This window comes from Cannabis sativa, chromosome X, assembly GCF_029168945.1.
Source record: "Cannabis sativa cultivar Pink pepper isolate KNU-18-1 chromosome X, ASM2916894v1, whole genome shotgun sequence".
Taxonomy (NCBI): Eukaryota; Viridiplantae; Streptophyta; class Magnoliopsida; order Rosales; family Cannabaceae; genus Cannabis; species Cannabis sativa.
In genome coordinates, this window is record NC_083610.1 from 15,012,196 (window position 1) to 15,031,536 (window position 19,341).

Here is a 19,341-nt window from a genome sequence, read left to right on the forward strand (position 1 = left end):
CGTACCTGGGCACCAATTCCTGGTGTGATAGGCGCCCTACTTTTCATTTGGGCCTCAAATGGCTTTGTTTACTTCATGAAAGCACTTGTATCTTCATTGTTGACAAAAATAAGGAAAATGCTTAGAAGACTTCTTCGAAATTAGGTGTAACAAAGTGCCCTTGGTTGAGACACATCAACTTGGGCGCCCATAATGGCCTGAAAGCCTGCATTAGGCGCCCAGGCGGGGGAAAAAGTCTCCAAAAATTGTCTCGTTGATGTCCAATCTTCTTTTTAATGAAAAGCACTAACCGAATTTTAGTTTTGTCTAATTCGCACGGGCGTTACTTGGTAAAGTAAAATCGGTGCCCAAGTTGCAATGTCAACCTGGGTGCCCATAGATTGATATGGGCTTATTCGGGACGTCTTTGATGAAAAATCATGTCATGGCGTTGTTCCTTGTTGGATTTGAGGAATTGAGATCTAAAGAAGTTCCTGCAAACCTGAACCCTAGTCGTCGTGTAGCCCAGGGTGACTATATGTCAACTTGGGTGCCTAATGTGCACTTGGTGTCTCTAGGTAAAGTTTTGTCCAGACTTACCTCTAAGGTCAAAAACTTGGCTTGAGCATATCTCTCATGTATCCTAGAGCAATGGCTAAGCAAATTGCTATAGGAAGTTGTTGAGAACCGAAACTAATACAAGGCAGCGCACGCATTGTCAACCTGGGTGCCCAGTACTTGTATTGGGCTTAGGTTGAGTTGCAGGATGTCCAAGTGACATTCTCAACTTCATGGTTTATCATTTTGTGGTTATTGTGACTTGTTTGTTGAACGATAACACTCAAAAACGACTTCGTTAGATTTTGGTGCTTATTTGGGTGCCCCCAATGTGCAAACAACATTGTCCTATCCTAGGATGCAAGGCCCATAGTTTTTCCCTCGTGCCACGTGTCAAAAACAATATTCATGTCATCAAGCTAACTTTTTGGCTAAATTGATTGAACATTAAAAACGTAAAAAAACATAAAAAAAAAAATTATTTGAAAAAAATAATTTAAATAATAAATAGTGTGCGAATCATTTCTGAACAAGTTTTAAAATAAAGATATTTCAATAATTTTGAGTCATTATAATTTCTCATTCAGTTTTTAGATTGTAGCACATCTGCAAAGCCCAAAGTACCAAACTGATAAGTTTCGGCTGGAGTTGTTGGGCCACTTTTGAACCTTAGAATTTGGGCATTTTACAAAAATACTGGATTTGGGGTAATACTTTTCAATTTTACTGCCACACGGCAGAATTAACATTTATACTGTCCTCCCCTTTTTTTTTTCTTTTATACTGTCAATACCAAAACAAAAGTATGAGGCCTCCATCTTTGACAATCACAGACATAACCACCACAACAACACCAGGACACCAGAAAATAACCATTAATTCCGACAAGATTAAACAAAAGCAGTAAAATTGACGTCAATAAATAATCATGGCAAAACAACGGTTAAACAACACTAAAACAATCAAACAAAACAAAAGAAAAAAAATGATTAAAAAAAACAAGCAATCTGCTGCACAACCTCAACACCAGATGCAAAATCAACTATATTTGCAAGTCTATTCCTAGAAAATTATAATAAAAAAAACTACTAAAACAACACTGAAACAACACAAAAACAAATGAAGCAAATATAACTACTTAGAAAAATATAAAAGAAACACACACCTCAAAACTCTCTTGTGAGTGAGCTCGTCAAATATATTTATAGGAGAACCAAAAGAAAAAAACCACAAAAATAGCCAAAGAGAACGAAGAAGAAATGTATTTATAGCCTCCATCTTCCACACTCACAGACATAACCATCACAACAACACGAGAACACCCAGAAAATACCTATTAATTCCAGCGAGATGGAGCAAGGGCAGTGAAATCGGCATCAAATAAATAAATCATGAAAAACAACAGTAAAACAATACTAAAACAAATAAAACAATAAAAGAAAAAAATGATCAAAAATTAACTATGTTGTGCACATCCTCAATACTAAATGCACTATATTTGCAAAAAAAGTTCTAGAAAATTAGAACAAAAAAAAACCACACTAACTCTAATATTTTCAAAAAAAAACATAACTAAGAACTTCAAAAAATTAAAAAAAAAAAGGAAGAAGAAAAGAAAAGAAGATGAAGAAGAAGAACTGAACATGAAAAAAAAAATAAAAATCATGAAAAACAACAGTAGAACAATACTAAAACAACGGTAAAGATGAAGAAAAAAAAACTTGAAGAAGAAGATGAATATTAGAACATGGGGGTGAGATTTATGTGAAAAGCTAGAAGATAAAGATGATGAAGAAGATGAATTGTGAGAAATGGGAGTGGGATTTTTAAATCTATTTAAATAAAAGAAAAAGAGTGAGACATGGGGTGTGATTTTTAAATTTATTTAAATAAAAGAAAAAGTAAAACATGTCACTTTTATGACACATCCCATCAACATTTTCATCAAAATAATAATTATTAAATTATCTCAAAAAATAATAATTATTAAATATTAAAAATAATAAATAATAACTTTTACATCCATTAAAATAAAAAATTAAATAAAGAAAAAGAGCCCATGTCCCAATCAATCAAAAAACAAAACAAAACAATAACATAAAATTGTTGGCAGTACACTGCCGAAAAAAAAAAAAAACAAGTATAAAAGTTATTTTGGGCGTGTAAGAAAGAAAATGAGAAAAAACAGTAATCTGTGTAAATTTCCCATTTGTTATTTAATTTTTTGTTGGTCATATATTGAAATTGAACAAGTGACTGTATGACTGTGAGTTGCCATTTTCGAGAGGGCTTAACATTAAAATTCTAAAATGAGTAAAATTTAGTTTTTAACATTAAAATAATGTATTTGTAATTAAATTTTTATGTTTTTATATATATATATTATATCGTGAGATAGTTTAATAAAATAATATAATAATAAAAAATATTTTTAGTGTAAATTTTAGCATTGTGGTTGAAACAGAAAAAAATTTAGTGTTAAAATTATATTTTTTTAGTATTAATTTAATAAGACACTAAAATCTTAAAAATAGTAAAAGTTAATTTTTAACATTAAAATAATATATTTATAATTAAATTTTTAGATTTTTATATATATTATATTGTGAAATAATTTAATAAAATAATATAATAATAAAGAATATTTTTTAATGTAAATTTTATATTGTGGTTAGAATAAAAAATAATTTAGTGTTAAAATTATACTTTGTGTTAATTTAATATTAAATTTAGCTTTTAGTATTGAAGTTGGCCTTAGCAGGCAAACTTTTCCTTCAGTTTCCCGTTTCCCGTTCCCGAAACACTTGCCTTAACTTTATTTTTTATTACAGACACAGACTATCGAAATTCTGGGTAGTATCCTCCTTCACTCTAATGGCGCCCCCCAAGAAATCAAAGAAAAGCAAGAAGGAATCCAGAAAAGCGAACAACTCTCCTAATGAACCCAAACCCATAGATTCCGACTGGTGGGACTGTTTCTGGCAAAAAAATTCTTCCACCCCAGGTTGCTCTTCATTCCCTATACCATTTTTATTTTCATCCAAGTTTATAACTCATTAGGCAAGCATTAATTTTTATTTTTTCCCTTAAATTTCTGCTGTGATTCTAATTTGAGAGTTCCCAGATTATCTTTTAATCATTCATTAAGAAAGCATAGTACTAGAATTGCTTATGTTTTGGTGGTTTTAATGATTTTACATGATGAACATTCCATGAAATCCAGCTAGTGTTATTTTTGTTGGAGGTGTAACTGTAAATACAAACTTGTAGGTTATTCAGTTCCAAATGAGGAAGCAGAAGGGTTTAAGTATTTCTTTAGAGTCTCTAAAAAGACTTTTGAATACATTTGTTCTTTAGTTAGAGAAGATCTTGTGTCAAGACCACCATCTGGACTCATCAACATTGAAGGTAGACTTCTTAGTGTTGAGAAACAGGTTGCTATTGCACTCAGAAGGTTGGCTTCTGGGGAGTCCCAAGTCTCAGTTGGGGCTGCTTTTGGTGTTGGCCAATCCACTGTTTCTCAGGTTACTTGGAGATTCATTGAAGCCTTAGAGGAGCGAGCCAAGCACCATTTAAGGTGGCCGGATTCAGCTAGAATGGAGGAGATCAAATCCAAACTTGAAGCAGAGTTTGGATTGCCCAATTGCTGTGGCTCCATTGATGCAACACACATTATTATGACCCTGCCTGCTGTTCAAACTTCGGACGATTGGTGTGATCCAGAGAACAACTACAGCATGCTCGTGCAGGGAGTTGTCGACCATGAGATGAGATTTCTTGATATGGTCACTGGTTGGCCTGGTGGTATGTCAGTATCTAGAGTGTTGAAGTTTTCTGGATTTTATAAACTTTGTAACAGCGGAGACCGATTAGATGGGAATTCAACAACTTTATCTGGAGGAGTTGAGATTAGAGAGTACATTGTTGGTGGGGCTGCATATCCTCTACTTCCCTGGCTCATAACACCTTACGAGTCTAGTGGACTTGTGAGTTCCATGGCCAGTTTTAATGCGAAGCATGAGGCTGCAAGGTTGCTTGCTGTGAGGGCATTCTCTCAGTTAAAGGGGGGCTGGAGAATTCTTAACAAGGTTATGTGGAGACCAGATAAACGTAAACTGCCAAGCATTATTTTGGTATGTTGTTTGCTTCACAATATAATAATTGACTGTGGAGATAAGTTGCATCCAGATGCTGCTCTATCAGGACATCATGATTCAGGATATGGAGAACAGTACTGTAAGCAAGTTGATCCTTTGGGAGAGAATTTGAGGGAAAATTTAGCCAAAGTGTTTACAAAAGCGCATGTTGAACAAACTTCACTATCTAAATAATTTTTTAATTTTTATGTCCTGTAATTCTTGCTGTGCGTATCTTGTTTCGATTTGAGTTGAGCTGTAGGTTAATGCAAATTATCACTTAAGCACAATGTTTCCCAATTAGGCGCAGATCAAAAAATGTCTATATAGATTAGGAAGAAGTTATCCTCTAATGCTGTAAAGAAGCAAGATGATACTCTTTCGAAAATTTTGTTCAGACTAATAGTATGAAAACTGGCAAGTGCACCAAACAATTAGCAGTACAAAATCAAGTTAGAGAAAGAGGGTAGCTTGAAACATATGACATTGCGTTTCCCACATAGAACCTGCTTCATTTCTTGCAAAACTTATTAAAACAATATTGTAAAAACAACTCCATGATCCATGAGAGTGTCATCGTTTGATTAAGATAGGGGGCCTGGCATGTACATCAGGATCTCAAATCTAAATACCAGAAAAAGAAAAACATTTACTGTCTACATAAAATTCTAAGGTAAAAAAAGGGAAAATTTATGGACAAAGGAACTAGTCTCATTACATTTTATAACTACTTATGAGCCGATACATGATTTAATTGCTTTAATCTCCCTTAGTTGGGGGCTGCACACATGAACAGAAAGGTGTTTTCTTGTATTTCCTTCCAGTTCTAACACCGCCACCGTAGAGATAATCACGCAAGAGAACTCTTGATTTATGCTCAGTGATCCTGGTTCTTCTGCTACTTTCTCTCTGATCACCATCAAGTTTCAGTAGCAAGAATTGTAATCTCTGAATTTCCAGTTGCAACCGACCAATTTTCTCCGAACCCCTTCTTGCCTGTTCTGAGATTCTCCTTCTCCTGACACTACCACTTTCATCTGAACCTGTTGCAGCCACTGATCCATCTGAGGATTGAGAAACATGTTCATAGTTCTTCGTCAGTTTTTTATTCACATCAACTAACTTTGTGATTGCTTCCTCAGCCTCTTCTAGTTGACTCTTAACCGAATCATACTCCATAACTTTGCCTTTTTTGCTCTTCTCGGTAGTTTCTACCTTTTGCTTCAAATCTTGCACTGTTATTTGAAGGTTAGACAACTTCTGAGCATCAGAATCCAGTCTCTCAAGAACCCTTCTTTTGTTTCCTTCTTGGCGAGGCTCTGAAAATCTCCTTGATAGCTCTAATCTGTCGACACCAAGCTCTTTCTCCATTAATGATTCAATAGAGGGATTTTGCTTCTTGTGTGCTTTGCTTGCTTCAGCTTGACGCTCATTCAATGCCAGAGCAACCCTCTGAGATTTGCCAACTTTCAAGTCAATGCTTCCATCCTGCTCAGTAGTCTCCCATAACTCGAGCATCTGATTCTCAGCCTCTACTGCTTCTCTCTTGCTTCTCCCGTAAGAAGAGCAGTCTGATATCTGATCAAGGACGATGTCTTTTGTTAAAACTTCAGAGATTTCATGGCTCCGTGTCCGCACCCTCAGGTTTTTGTTAAGTCTATGACTACCCCTCAATTCATCTGCTTCCTCTGTTGCATAAATATGCTTGCTAGATTGACCATTTTCTTTGCCTCTAGCCTTTAACTCTTCAATTTCCTGCATTGCAGCGTCCAGTTTGGTACCAGTATTTAGAAATTCAAGCATCACAATTTTTTCCTTCTCCATTAGGGCCATTTCAATATCTTCAATCCTCGATTGAAAGTCCTGTAAGTCCGAAATTCCATCTGGTACCATGGTAGCAGAATGAACTTCATCTGATTGAGAGGTTTCAGCATTCTGGGACATCAAACAAGCATCCTAAAAAACAATGGATAACATTTCAGATATATTCATAACTAGATGTAAGGCTGCCGTACATGGTGACACTTAGAGAAGATTACAACTTGAAAATTTAAGAACATTTGGAGTAAATGGTGGATATGTTTAGTGAGTGCGTATGAACAAACAGAAATTACCTCTATTTCACTGCTTTCACGTTTAGAAGGTTCTCCTTCCAGTACTACATGGTTTTCAAGAGATGTAATACTTTTCTTCAAAGATTTAACAGCTGAGGTATATGCAGCCATCCGAGCTTGGAGTCCTCTGTTTGCATCCTTTACTGTGCCAACTTCTTGTTTCAAAAGTTCAATCTCTCTATCCTTGGAATTACTTCGATCTTCGAGCCTAGCGAATTCATCGGTGAATGCGCTAATCTTTCCTTCGAGTACTACATTACAAACATTGGAGGTTTCCAATTCAGCAAAGAATGTATTCGCTTTGCTCTCCCACAATAAAACTTCATTTTCCTTCTGAGATAGCAGATCCTTTGAGCAAGTGATTTCAGTTTTTAAGTCATTATTGAAAGACGTAACAATGTTCAGCTCAATGTCTGATTTATTTAAACACTCCTTTAGGTGTAAATTTTCAATCTGTAGATCTTCCAACTTGTCCTCCAACGTTCTTGCCTTCTCCTTAAGGTCGATATGATTAAGATGAAGCTTGTTCAATCTTTCACTAAGCTCGTCAAGATCTACCATATTTTGGGAGACAATATCTTTGAAAACAAGAGAAAGATTACTATGATAAATTGTTTCACCGATCATAACAAGGTTTTCCTCTTCTAGGAAGCTCTTATGTTCTCCCAAATCTGAGACCGTCTTCACCAAGGTTTCATTTTTCTCAAGCACCTCGCAGTGTTCTTTCTGCAGATTTTGGTACTCCCCTTGCAAGTCCGACAGCTGCTTACAAAGATTCTCTGATGTATATGTCAACACTTCCTCTCTGCGATCACCCTCCACAATTTTCAATTTTAATTCTTCAGTGGCCTGCCAAAGCTTCTGCTTCTCTAACTGTAATGCCACAAACTGCTCAGACTGGTTCGTATATTTCTGATCAAGAGTATCTCTTTCTGTCATAAGATTAGTCCCCTCCAACTGCACTTGCTCCAATATGGTCACAAGAACTAACTTCTCAATTACCAGTTGTAGATTATCATCAAAACTTCTAAACAAAGAATTTTTTGTATCTTGAAGTTTGACAAGTACAAGGTTAAGAAGTCTCTGATCCTGTTCAACCTTACCTGCACACCCAAGGTTATCATCAATATCCAGGGTCTTCAAAAACTGACAAAGCCCCACTCTCAGTACATTATTGTGTTCAGACAGATATTTATTTTCCACATTTTGCTCATCATTTTCTTTCTCCAACTCCGAGATCAGCTTCTTGGACTTTTCTGATGCCTCCAGGAGCTTTTGATGCTCAATGATGAGAGACAAATACTTCTCTTCTAGGCCTTGTATGAACTTTAGTAAAATTAAGATTTCAATTTGAGCATTAAAAGCCTTATCTTGTTCGTCTTCGTATTCTCTGTTCTTCCGAAGACCTTCCTCTTGTAGATGACAGATCTGCAACTCCATACCAGCCAACCGGGTTTCACTTAACTGTGCAAAACTGGCACGTTCTTGCTTCTCAGTGTCCAAGCAAATGCGCAGCTCTTCTACCATGCCAAGTGCAGTTTGTCTCTCCTTCTCCAGAGCAGAAAGTTTGTCTTCTAATGCTGCATATCCATTGCCCAGATCTTCCAGTCTTTGATGAGTAATACCCAACTGAGAAGCTAAGCATTCTCTTTCAGTGATGAGACCAGACTTCTCGCCATCAAGCACCAGGCATGAATCTTCTAAGCTCTTCGACCTTATCCTCAATCCTTCAAGTTCTGTATTTGCATCTAAAAGAGAACCTTCCAAAAAAGTGTTTCTCCTTGATATATTCTCTAAATTCTCAGTTGCAATCTGTAATTGAGAAATTAAGCTGGTCTTCTCAGCAACAAGATTTGACTTCTCTTCAAGAAGTGACTGACAGGTTTCTTCTAATGCCTTCACCTTTTCTCTTACTCCTTCCAACTCGACATTCAAATCATCAAGAGAATTCTCCAAAAGAGAATTTTTCTCCATTAGTTTCTCCATGATCTTCAATTGTTCCAAAAGAGCCACTTTCTCAATCTGAGTTGTATCATGAATCTTCTTTAGCTGCGAGTGTTCATCCTGCAAGTCTTTCACAGATGATCCAAAGCATTCTGGATCGAAGCCTACTGACTCCACCTGCTCTAGCATAGTCTGGTTTTTCTTATTTGATTCATTCAATTCCTCTTTCAAACAGTATATCTCTTGCTGAAGAGCATTTCTCTGGTCCACTCGAAGTTCAACCTCTTCTTCGAGTTTCTTTATTGTCTCCCGTAAGTTCAAGATCTCATCTTGCAGATTTTTTATTGAAACAGCTGAAGACAAATTGAGCTCATTTACACTTTTGTTCTCCTCCTTGACTCTCTGAACTTCCTCTTCCAAACCCTGCTTACGCATTTCCATGTCTTTTAGGATTTCAGCCCTGTTCTGAAGCTCAGAAACTAGTGATCTTAGATCTTCCTGAGACTGAGAGTGCAAATTCTGCAATGTTTGGAAAGCAGTTTCAGCTTCAACAAATCTCATCCGCTCTTCTTGTACACAAGCCCATAGTCTACCCAACTCCTTTTGCTTCTCTGTTAGTTCCTCACCCTGAGTTCCCACCTTATGAACTAAACCCTCCAACTCTGATTGCAGAGAATAATTTGATTTTTCCAAAAGAAGACACTTTTCTTCAGCACCCTTTAACTTTGCAAGCCCATCATCTATCTCATTGTGTAGTCTCCGTGCCTCCTCTTGAGCACGAGAGAGTTCTTGTTCAAGATAAGAGATTCTCTCTAAGCACTGCTGGTATTGGAGAGCAGCAGCTTCCTTTGCTTCTGTTAATTTGGCAACTGCTTGTTTCAGGGTTTCAACCTCGTGCTCAGCTTTATATGCACGCTCATTAATTTGTCTAGCGCCCTCCTCAGCTTGTAGTAACTTGTTCTGCAGATTTGACATAACCTCCATACTCTCTTCATATTGTGCAAGTGCAGCATCTTTTTCAGTTCCTATCCGAGCAAGGTCTTGTTTTAAAACATCAGCTTCAGTTTCAGCTCTCCTAGCACGTTCATTAAGTTCTCCAGCATCCTTTTGGGTAGAAGAGATACTTTTTTCGAGAATGGATATCTTTTCCAAGTACTGCTGATATTGCAGAAGACTAGCTTCCCTTTCTGCCTGTAATTTCGTAAGGGCATCTTTCAAATTTTGAACCTCAGTTTCAGCTTTGCTAGCTCGTTCATTAAGGTCCCTGGAATCCTCTTGTGCACGAGAGACTTCAGACTCCAGATTGCTTAATCTCTCCAGACTCTGTTGGTACTGAACCAAGCCTGCTTCCTTTTCAGATTCTAATTTTGCAAGGGCTTTCTTCAAGTTCAAAATTTCTGCCTCAGCTTTGCCCACTCGATCAGAATCTGATTCAGCCTGAGCTTGAAGATCACTACTGCCATTGCTCTGGACACTTATATCTGTCTCTCCCTCCAAATCTTGAAAATTAAGGCCTTTTCTTGCTCTTCCTTGTGAAAACTTCGCATGGCTTGCTTTCTCTCCAGATCCAAACAGGTCATTGAGCTGTTTTAGACCCTTTCTTCCTGTTACTGTATCAGATTCTTCTCCAAAACCACCATTTCTCTTGCCAGCATGAAAGTTGGATGATGAGAGTCCCAAAGAATCCTTTTGCAGTTCATCAGGGTCAAAGAATGCCCGTACTGAATGTGGTATCTCAGGTGTATGAGGATCACCGTCAGTAGCAGAACCAGGGGACTCATCTGACATATTGAAAGGAACTTGATTAGGAAATGCTTCTGCCATAGTCCGATGAGCCTGGCGGATGACACCCGTTGCATGATCATATCTTTCAGCTAATGCACGATATGCTCGATAGAACTCTTCAACCAATTTCATAAGCTCTGGGCGTTTTTTGTAATACATCTCTGCCCTCCTTGCAAAAGAATCTGCATCCTCTTCAATGAGCTTTATCATTAGCTTCACTTTTGAATCCATATCTGTTCAAGCAGTAATGAAGTAATTGTAACTGGTTAGTAGGGAACACGAAACTACTAAATCCCAAACCAACAAAGGAAAACATAAGAGTTGGAAACAAAGAGAATAGGCACATTTTAAGGGAGTAAAGAAGAATTTGGATTTACAAGTGTGAGCAGAATTTATACAAAAACTTGTAAACTGTAAACTGTGTTCAACCAAAAACAGTCAGTCTTAGCAAGGACCCAAGTCAATATATTGAGCAAAAACTGCAAAGGAATGCAGTACTATACCTGTAAGATTTTCCTGAAGCCATTTTGAATTCTTGGGGCTTACATGACTATCCCACCACCAAGAATACATACGTCTAGAATCTGCTTTGGATGCCATAACTGTGTTCAATAACACCACTCTTCACTATCCGATCTAGACCAGATTCCGATCCAAAATCAAGCCAGAACCAGCACAAAAACCACCTAAACTTGAAAATTTCTCAGGAGGATGAAGCTGTATATCTCTTGCTGCTCGCACCTACAGCCATCAAGCCAAGAATTCAAAATTTAAGTTTAGACGATTCCAAGCTACCCAATTGATGAAATCAGATTCTGAAATATACGTTACAAAGATCTGAAAAATAACTCTCAAAAAACCTACCTGATCAACTGAGCCCAGTTTCAAAAATTATGAACCCAAGTCGTCACTGCTAACTTTTTATCTTGTACAAACTACCTAATCAATGATAAATTCAACCCAGATGATCAAAATCATAGAATTATAAAACAAAATTCAGGTATTTCAAGATAATCACAAGTTTACATTAAATACTTCCCCATCAGCGTTTAGACCACGCAAGTTTATGATCATGAAAAAGACATAAACAAGTGTAGAACTAGTTTTTAATTTTACGAAACCAGCTTCCGAAATTCCATGAACATAGCAAAGAATTAAAAAAAAATTGTACCTACCCAAAAACCAAAAATCGAAAACAAAGTTGTCCACCAACTACAAAAGTCGCCAAAAACATTATGACTTGAGAAGTAAACAACACGGGCATGGATTCTCTCAAAAACATGAGTGAAAACTACAACTATAACAATCAAAATGACACACAAGAAAAAAACCATACATAAAAGTATATAATACAACACTTACCAAAAATAAAATAAAAAATAAATAAATTGATTTTGATTGTTTTTCTCTTTTGCTTTTGATTTTGCAGCAGCTTCAGCTGCTTTTGCTTTTCTCTCTCACCCCATGTGAGATCTCTCTCTTCTCTCTCTCTTCTGAAGGCTCTCTCACTTTTCTCTGTTTATTTCTCTTTGCTTTTTATGCACTGTTTCCGGTTTGGTACCAATATCAGCTTTTGCAAACTGTAAAAGAGGAAAGAGAAAGCTAATGCTTCTTGAAGATGAAAATAAAATGGATAGTAATTAATTAATTTAGTGTTATTGACTTGTTGTATTTTTTTATTTATTTTTGGTAAATGGTAAGTGATCACACTAATTTGGAAATTGGAATTAAAACTTGTCTCGTGTTTCTTTTTTTAAAAATAATAAAATAAAATTTGTGGGAATATAAATCTTACACGAAGTGACCAAAACACCCTTGTGGGAGGGATTTCAAAAATGTTTTGTTATAGGGATTAATGATGTTTGACTATTGTAATAATTTTCTATTTTTAGTATCTAGATTGTTCTATTTTTCCCTTACAATCTGGGATTCTTTTCTTGTTTTCAGGTAAATATATATCTGTTCTTAAAATATGCACAAGTGATTTTTCACTCACTTGAGTTAGTGGCTGATAACGTTTTTTTTAAGGGCTGATAAATGCTTTCCCCGACAAAAAATAAAAATTGTATTTTGATGACAAATTAATAATTATGTAGCTGGATTTATGGATTTTTCAAATATTTATTAGTATTATTGCTTAGTTGTTGTGTGAACTTGCTTATCAAGGTGACTAGGAGGATTGGACCATATGAGAATGGTTTATGACATCATATTTTGACAAAAAGGGAGAAATTAGGTTAGGACAAAAATGTGATTGGATATGACAATGCATTGTTATTTTTTTTATATAAAATAGTTTCTTCTTCTTCTTTTTGACAAAATAATTTATTTCCTTTTTTTTTAAATAAAAAATGCAACTTGTTTGACGAGCAGTTTATTTATTGAAAACAATAAAAAAAAACTGAAACCGTTATTACATTTTTTAGTACGGAATTATTTCGGGTTTAACCTTTTAACAGTTATTGTAGTACGGCATTCTATTTTTTACTTATTTTATTTTATTTTTTGAACAATTATTTATTTATTTGATTGAATTTTTTGATCAATTATTGCAAGCTTACAAGTTCATAATACAATAGATAATGGAATTTTCACTTTCTTTTTGAGAAGGCTAGAATGGTGTGATTGTGAAGCAAGGAAGTAGCTTGTCAAGTTGTCACCGTCAAGCCAAGTTTTAATCAATTTTAAGTAAATGAGTATATTTTAGTTACCAATTACCATGTTATAAGTTTTTTTCTTCTTTTATGCTTAGGATATTTTTTTAATCTAAACTTTCTTTATAGTGATACTCATAGAAGTAGTTGTGTATGTAATACTTATTTAAAATATTTCGTAAAATTTTGAGAAATTTAAAATAATTTATAATATGAAAAGTAATATTCAAACTGTCACGCATGTAAAATAAAAGAGTTACGTGTCCAACTAGGGGTGTTCATCTAATCCAATCCGTATTATTTTATTCATAGTGCATCCGATCCGCACTAAGTACGGATTTCATTTTTTGGATCCAATCCAATCCTCATAATAGTTCAAATTCAATCCAATCCAATCTGCAAAAGTACGGATTGGATCGATTATTTTGGATTGCTAACTTATTAATATTAAATTATTTAATATTTATGAAAAAAAAATTAACATAACTAGCAACAAAATAAAATAAATTATAGTTATTTTATGTCTTCAACAATACATTAAAATAAATAAAATAGTAAATAACAAAAGGAAAAAAAAAATATTGAATGTATAAAGAAATATTAATCTTATTCTAAATTGTATATAGTAAAAAATTATATATAAGAATAGAATATATATTTGATTTATTAAGTTTTGAAATATAATTGTATTATATGTATTAGACTTTTAAATTACTATTTTTTTTACATTAAAATGTTATTTGTATATACAATTTTTTTTTTATATAAATATGTGTGGATTGGATTGAATCGGTTGCTTTATATGTCAATCAACATTTAATCCACACAAGTGCGGATTTTGAATTTTCTAATTTTCCAATCCAATCCGCACAAGTGTGGATATCTGCACTTTGTGGATTGGATTGAATCGGCTATTATATGAACTCCCCTATGTGCAACAGATTTTTTAAACACTATTTTCGGTGTATTAAGTTTGTTCAAATTTTTTAAAATTTTGCAGGATGCTTTAAACAGCTATAACGCACACTTTCGTGAAAAAAAATGGGACTAAAAATTCTCTTAAATACCGAATCAGATAAGAGTGTATCAGTACACCCCTTTTAAAAAATTCATTGTAGAATTTTTCTATATTTATATAAGAAAATTTGACTTTTTATCTTTAAAATGTCACCAGATAACATATCAAAGTTTACACACATATTAAAATTATGCTAATTTTTGCTTGATTTTCAAATGTACCTCTCTCTCTGTGACAGTCAGTAGTCCCGTGATCCGTAAGGGGAAATACCGGGTAAGCTGTGCAATCCCACACCGCCTGGGGAAGGTCAAGTGGGATGATTCTGAGACTGTGTAGGTATCGGACTACACAGTTGAAGAGGGCTTAAATGGATTGATTGGTACTACCTATGTCAACAAGGTGCATCTTGTTTTTCGGTAGCCCATCTCGAAAGAACTCCACAGTTAAGCGTGCTTGGCTTAGAGCAATTTCAGGATGGGTGACCTCCTGGGAAGTTTTCCCAGGAAGCGTGCGAGTGAGGACAAAGCACGCCGGAAACACTCGTGTTGGTACGTAGGGTCGGTCATCGGTCCATGAAGCGGCGAGTGACGTACTCGTGTATAAGAGCCATTCATTCCGTGGGTGTAAGGGCCCAATGGAGGCTTGAAGCGGGGACGTTACAAATGGTATCAGAGCCTTGACCCAGCCGGAAGTGTGGTCGACGAGGACGTCGGACCCCGTAAGGGGGGGTGATTGTGACAGTCAGTAGTCCCGTGATCCGTAAGGGGAAATACCGGGTAAGCTGTGCAATCCCACACCGCCTGGGGAAGGTCAAGTGGGATGATTATGAGACTGTGTAGGTATCGGACTACACAGTTGAAGATGGCTTAAATGGATTGATTGGTACTACCTATGTCAACAAGGTGCATCTTGTTTTTCGGTAGCCCATCTCGAAAGAACTCCACAGTTAAGCGTGCTTGGCTTAGAGCAATTTCAGGATGGGTGACCCCCTGGGAAGTTTTCCCAGGAAGCGTGCGAGTGAGGACAAAGCACGCTAGAAACACTCGTGTTGGTCTGTAGGGTCAGTCATCAGTCCATGAAGCAGCCAGAGTGACGTACTCGTGTATAAGAGCCATTCATTCCGTGGGTGTAAGGGCCCAATGGAGGCTTGAAGCGGGGGCGTTACACACACACACTCTCTCTCTCTCTCTCTCTCTCTCTCTCTCTCTCTCTCTCTCTCTCTCTCTCTCTCTCTCTCTCTCTCTCTCTTCGTGTGTGCTTGTGTGTGTAACGACTCCATAATTAAACATAAAATTGCAAAATATTAAGATATTGTCAAAAATAAGCATTAGTGCTTTAATTTCTCGATTATGGAGATTTTATCAAATTCCAAGTGTGTCATACATGTCATTTAGAATTTTAGCAGTTTCATATTTTATGCCCGGTAACAGTAAAATCCAATAATTTGACAATTAAAGTCACTTAGAAACAGTTGAGTATCTTAAAATTAGAAGAAAAAGTTATTTAGACATTTAGAATGTCAAAATTATTTAGGGTTATGGTTTTGACCATTTTATCCCTAGGCTTGAAAGGTTGCTTCTTTAGTTAAGAAAAGGTAAAATGGTTATTTTTCCTTATGTTATTATTATGATGGTTTTATGGAAATTTCTAGATTATTCTAGGTTTTTCCTAGGCTGATGTAATATGGGGAATAAAGCAAAATAGGTATTGTTAATTGTAATTAGAAACTAAAAAAAACTAAAGTTTATCCTTAGCTCTTTCTCTCTCTCTCGATTGTGAGCACCCAAGAAACCCCATCCCTTTTCCAATTTTCAGACCAAATTCTTGAAGAATTCAGCAAGGATTTTCAAGGCTTTGTCTTTGTAGAATTGAAGGTAACCCTAGATACTTCATCTTTTTGAATTTCTTGAGTTAAGTTTGGTTTTGAGTTATAATTTTAGAGTTTTGGTTCTACTATGTGTTAAGGTGTTTAGAAACTGTTTGAGAGCTTGGTTTTAGATTATTTGAAGTTGATTTTGTAAGCTTTTTGCATATGTGTGTTAGTTTGAGTGAGTTTGAGTTTTGAACTCAAACCTCACTCTACAATGGTGAAATACACTACAAGGCTTATGTATTGTAATTTCTGGTTGATATATGTTTATTATGATGTTTTTAGGTATTCTGGAGGTTTTGGTTTGATTTGGGATAAATTGAACTTAGAATAGAGTTTTTGTGCTTTTCTACAAAAAAAAAAAAACCCTAAAAAACAGTCCACCATTTAAGGAATCCTATTCACCAGTTGGGGTGGTTTTAGGAGCTTTGGTTTTTGGATTTTATTGATATTTAGGATATTACCACGCTAATTATCGATATAGAAACTTTTAGTTTTGAATTTGAGTCTCCGAACATAAGTTAGCGAGTCACTTACCAGATTTATGTGAATGTGACTTAGGGCCTTTGACTGTCGAGCAATTTTCTACTCATATTAACTGACACACTTGATTATGGAATTGAGGTAAGATTAGTATAATAGATGCGTATATGTATACATGTTTAACGCACATGTTTTTGTGATTGTTTATTAGATAACATATCAGTAAAAGCGGTATTGGTGTACATAGAGTTACACTGGATATAGCATAAATCAATGATACTCTCACTCAGCCCTTTACTGCAACAGAGATTTTAACAGCTTTAAAGTCAATAAGTCCTGACAAAAGCCCAGGTAGCGACGGTATGTCTGCCGTTTTTTATCAAAATTATTTGCATATTGTGGGTTCTTCCGTTACTAAAGTGGTTTTAGGGATTCTTAATGATGGCCACAACATGAATTTGATTAATTACCTTGATTCCAAAGATCAACTCACCTATTGGTATGCCAGATTTTTGTCCAATCAGCCTGTGTAATGTTATTTACAAGCTCATATCCAAAATGATAGTATCGCGTTTCAGGAAAGCTCTCTGTCTTGTAATCTCTGAGACTCAAAGTGCCTACCTCTCAAATAGACTAATAACTGATAACATTCTAGTTGCCTTTCAACTCGTTCACCATATCCAACAAAAAACAAGAGGTTTAAAAAGTTATTCGACTCTCAAATTGGACATGAGTAAAGCATTTGGTAGAGTAGAGTGGGATTTTCTTTGGGTAGTTATGGAGAAAATGGGTTTTGCAAGGAATTGGATTGAATTGATTCAAAATTGTTTGTCATCTTCAAGTTTATCATTCTCACTTAATGGGGAAGTCACAGGTCATGTGAAACCATCTTGAGGTCTTCAGCAAGGTGACCCTCTCTCACCATATCTATTTTTAATTTGCTCAGAAGGACTCTCAAGACTATTGCATAATGAAAAAGCTATTGGTAATCTCCAAGGATTACGTCTTACCAGAAGAGCACCTTCTGTTTCACACCTTTTTGTTGATGATAGCATGCTTTTGCGAGACAACGAATACTTCTCCCTTGGCGATAAAGAGAGCATTGAACATATATCATCGAACTTCAGGTCAAATGCTTATCAATTAAAAGTCAGTGGTCTCTTTCTCTCCAAACACTCCAGTTGCAACACAAAACTTCTTCCATCAGACTTTAAATATACCTATCAGTGAGTGTCATGAGCGATACCTCGGACTGCCTTCTTACTCAGGTAGGGGACAAAAAAGAGCTATTTAGTCATATCAAAGAGTGTGTTTGGAAGTTGATTATTTTTCATTGGTGGAAAAGAAGTTCTACTCAAAGTAGTCCTTTAACCAATCCCAACTTACGCTATGAGTTGTTTTCGCTTAACGAAAACTTTTTGCCAAAATTGCAAAGCATGATGGCTAACTTTTGGTGGGGATCGAATAAAGATGGCTCGAAAATCCATTGGAAAAGATAGAAATTACTTTGTAAATTATAATTTGAAGGAGGAATGGGATTTTATTTTTTTATTATAATCAAGCGGTACTAGCAAAACAAGCTTGGAGAATTTTTTATATGCCTACTTCTTTGTTGAGCCAACTTTTGAAGTGTAAATACTTTTCTAACAACTCTTTTTTAGAAGCACGGCTAGGCCATTCTCCATCACTTACGTGGCAGAGCATCCATTGGGGTCGTGATCTTCTTCTCAAAGGGCTTAGATACAAAGTAGGGAATGGATTCCATATTCAATGTGGGCTTGACAAATGGATTCTAGGTCATACTGAGTTTCAACCTATAACTTATACCGGACCTACCTCTTTTGTTGTTGCTCATTTCATCACGGATAAGAGGGAGTGGAATCTAGACCTTCTCAACAATTTTTTTGATCAGCTGGATATTGAAAAAATGGCCTCAATACCGTTGAGCTTTTTCTTACTAATGACAGATTAATATGGCATCACACAACCTCAAGAATTTACACAGTCAAGTCTGGCTTCCATTTAGCTGCCAACTTAGATGAATAACAATAGCCTTCTGCTTCAGATTTGCACAGTAATTGGTGGAAAACATTTTGGAATTTGAATCTTCTATCTAAGATTAATTTTTTTTTCTTGGAAGGTAATGCACAATGCCCTTCCATCAGTAGCAGCTCTACATTGTAAGAAGGTTATTGACTCCGCTGCCTGTTCGATGTGTACAAATACATGGGAATCCATTGGGCATGCTCTTTTCAATTGTTCACACGCCAAAACAGTTTGGAAACACACTAGTTTATCCATGGATTCTAAGAAAGCACAACTCATGCATAATTGTGATTATCTTTTCCACCTTTCCATTCTACATTCCCAAACTGACTTTGAGCTTATCATTTGTGCCATGTGGCGATATGGTCACATAGAAACAAAGTTTTACATGGTGGTACAATCACAGAAGGGAAGTGTACAGCTGCTTTAGCTAAGGGTTATTTGGAAAAATTTCATGCTTCTACAAGGCAGCAACAATAGCGAACTGGTGCTATTACCACCTTACATGCTGCTTCTCATACTAGTAGGAAACCAGACAACCAAGACATTCCATGGAAGCCTCCTAATGATGCGGGCCTAAAGCTTAACGTTGATGCAGCCATGAACTCTACATCGAAAACTTTGGGTGTGGGTGCCATCGTTCGGGATCACTAAGGCCTTGTTGTTGCCGCCCTTTCAAAGCTAGTCCAAGGATGTTTTCGCTCAGATGAAATGGAAGTAAAAGTTGTTAGATTTTTATTTGGGCTTACATTAA

General features: G+C 35.9%; 2 protein-coding genes across 4 annotated transcripts; one reads left to right on the forward strand and one right to left on the reverse strand.

Annotated features, from left to right (window-relative positions):
• The first annotated feature begins 3,283 nt into the window (after positions 1 to 3,283).
• On the forward strand, positions 3,284 to 4,892 carry LOC115704038 (protein ANTAGONIST OF LIKE HETEROCHROMATIN PROTEIN 1). The gene is made up of 2 exons (XM_030631262.2): positions 3,284 to 3,541; positions 3,808 to 4,892. The coding sequence occupies exons 1-2, from the start codon at positions 3,412 to 3,414 to the stop codon at positions 4,866 to 4,868; spliced, it is 1,191 nt and encodes a 396-aa protein (XP_030487122.2). The 5' UTR covers positions 3,284 to 3,411; the 3' UTR covers positions 4,869 to 4,892.
• A 272-nt stretch (positions 4,893 to 5,164) lies between these two features.
• On the reverse strand, positions 5,165 to 12,236 carry LOC115704030 (protein NETWORKED 1D). Of its 3 annotated transcripts, none has more exons than XM_030631255.2 (5): positions 11,879 to 12,236; positions 11,381 to 11,455; positions 11,020 to 11,257; positions 6,788 to 10,749; positions 5,165 to 6,629 (listed from the first exon to the last, which is right to left on the reverse strand). In XM_030631255.2, exons 3-5 carry the CDS (start codon positions 11,114 to 11,116, stop codon positions 5,433 to 5,435), a joined length of 5,256 nt encoding a protein of 1,751 aa, XP_030487115.2. In that variant the 5' UTR covers positions 11,117 to 11,257; positions 11,381 to 11,455; positions 11,879 to 12,236; the 3' UTR covers positions 5,165 to 5,432. The 3 variants fall into 3 exon arrangements, with proteins under 3 accessions (XP_030487115.2, XP_060961285.1, XP_060961286.1); XM_061105302.1 differs by having other exon boundaries at positions 11,381 to 11,451; positions 11,879 to 12,138; XM_061105303.1 differs by lacking the exon at positions 11,879 to 12,236 and adding an exon at positions 11,688 to 11,823 and having other exon boundaries at positions 11,381 to 11,451.
• Between the last annotated feature and the right edge of the window lie 7,105 nt (positions 12,237 to 19,341).

What these genes read in the sequence shown, in the direction of transcription:
- LOC115704038 (XM_030631262.2), top strand. Translation starts at nt 3,412, where the DNA reads ATGGCGCCCCCCAAGAAATCAAAGAAAAGCAAGAAGGAATCCAGAAAA. An exon ending in AAAAAATTCTTCCACCCCAG is followed by an intron (nt 3,542 to 3,807) that starts GTTGCTCTTCAT and finishes ACAAACTTGTAG; the next exon opens with GTTATTCAGTTCCAAATGAG.
- LOC115704030 (XM_030631255.2), bottom strand. Translation starts at nt 11,116, where the DNA reads ATGGCATCCAAAGCAGATTCTAGACGTATGTATTCTTGGTGGTGGGAT. An exon ending in GCTTCAGGAAAATCTTACAG is followed by an intron (nt 10,750 to 11,019) that starts GTATAGTACTGC and finishes CTGCTTGAACAG; the next exon opens with ATATGGATTCAAAAGTGAAG. An exon ending in GTGAAAGCAGTGAAATAGAG is followed by an intron (nt 6,630 to 6,787) that starts GTAATTTCTGTT and finishes ATTGTTTTTTAG; the next exon opens with GATGCTTGTTTGATGTCCCA.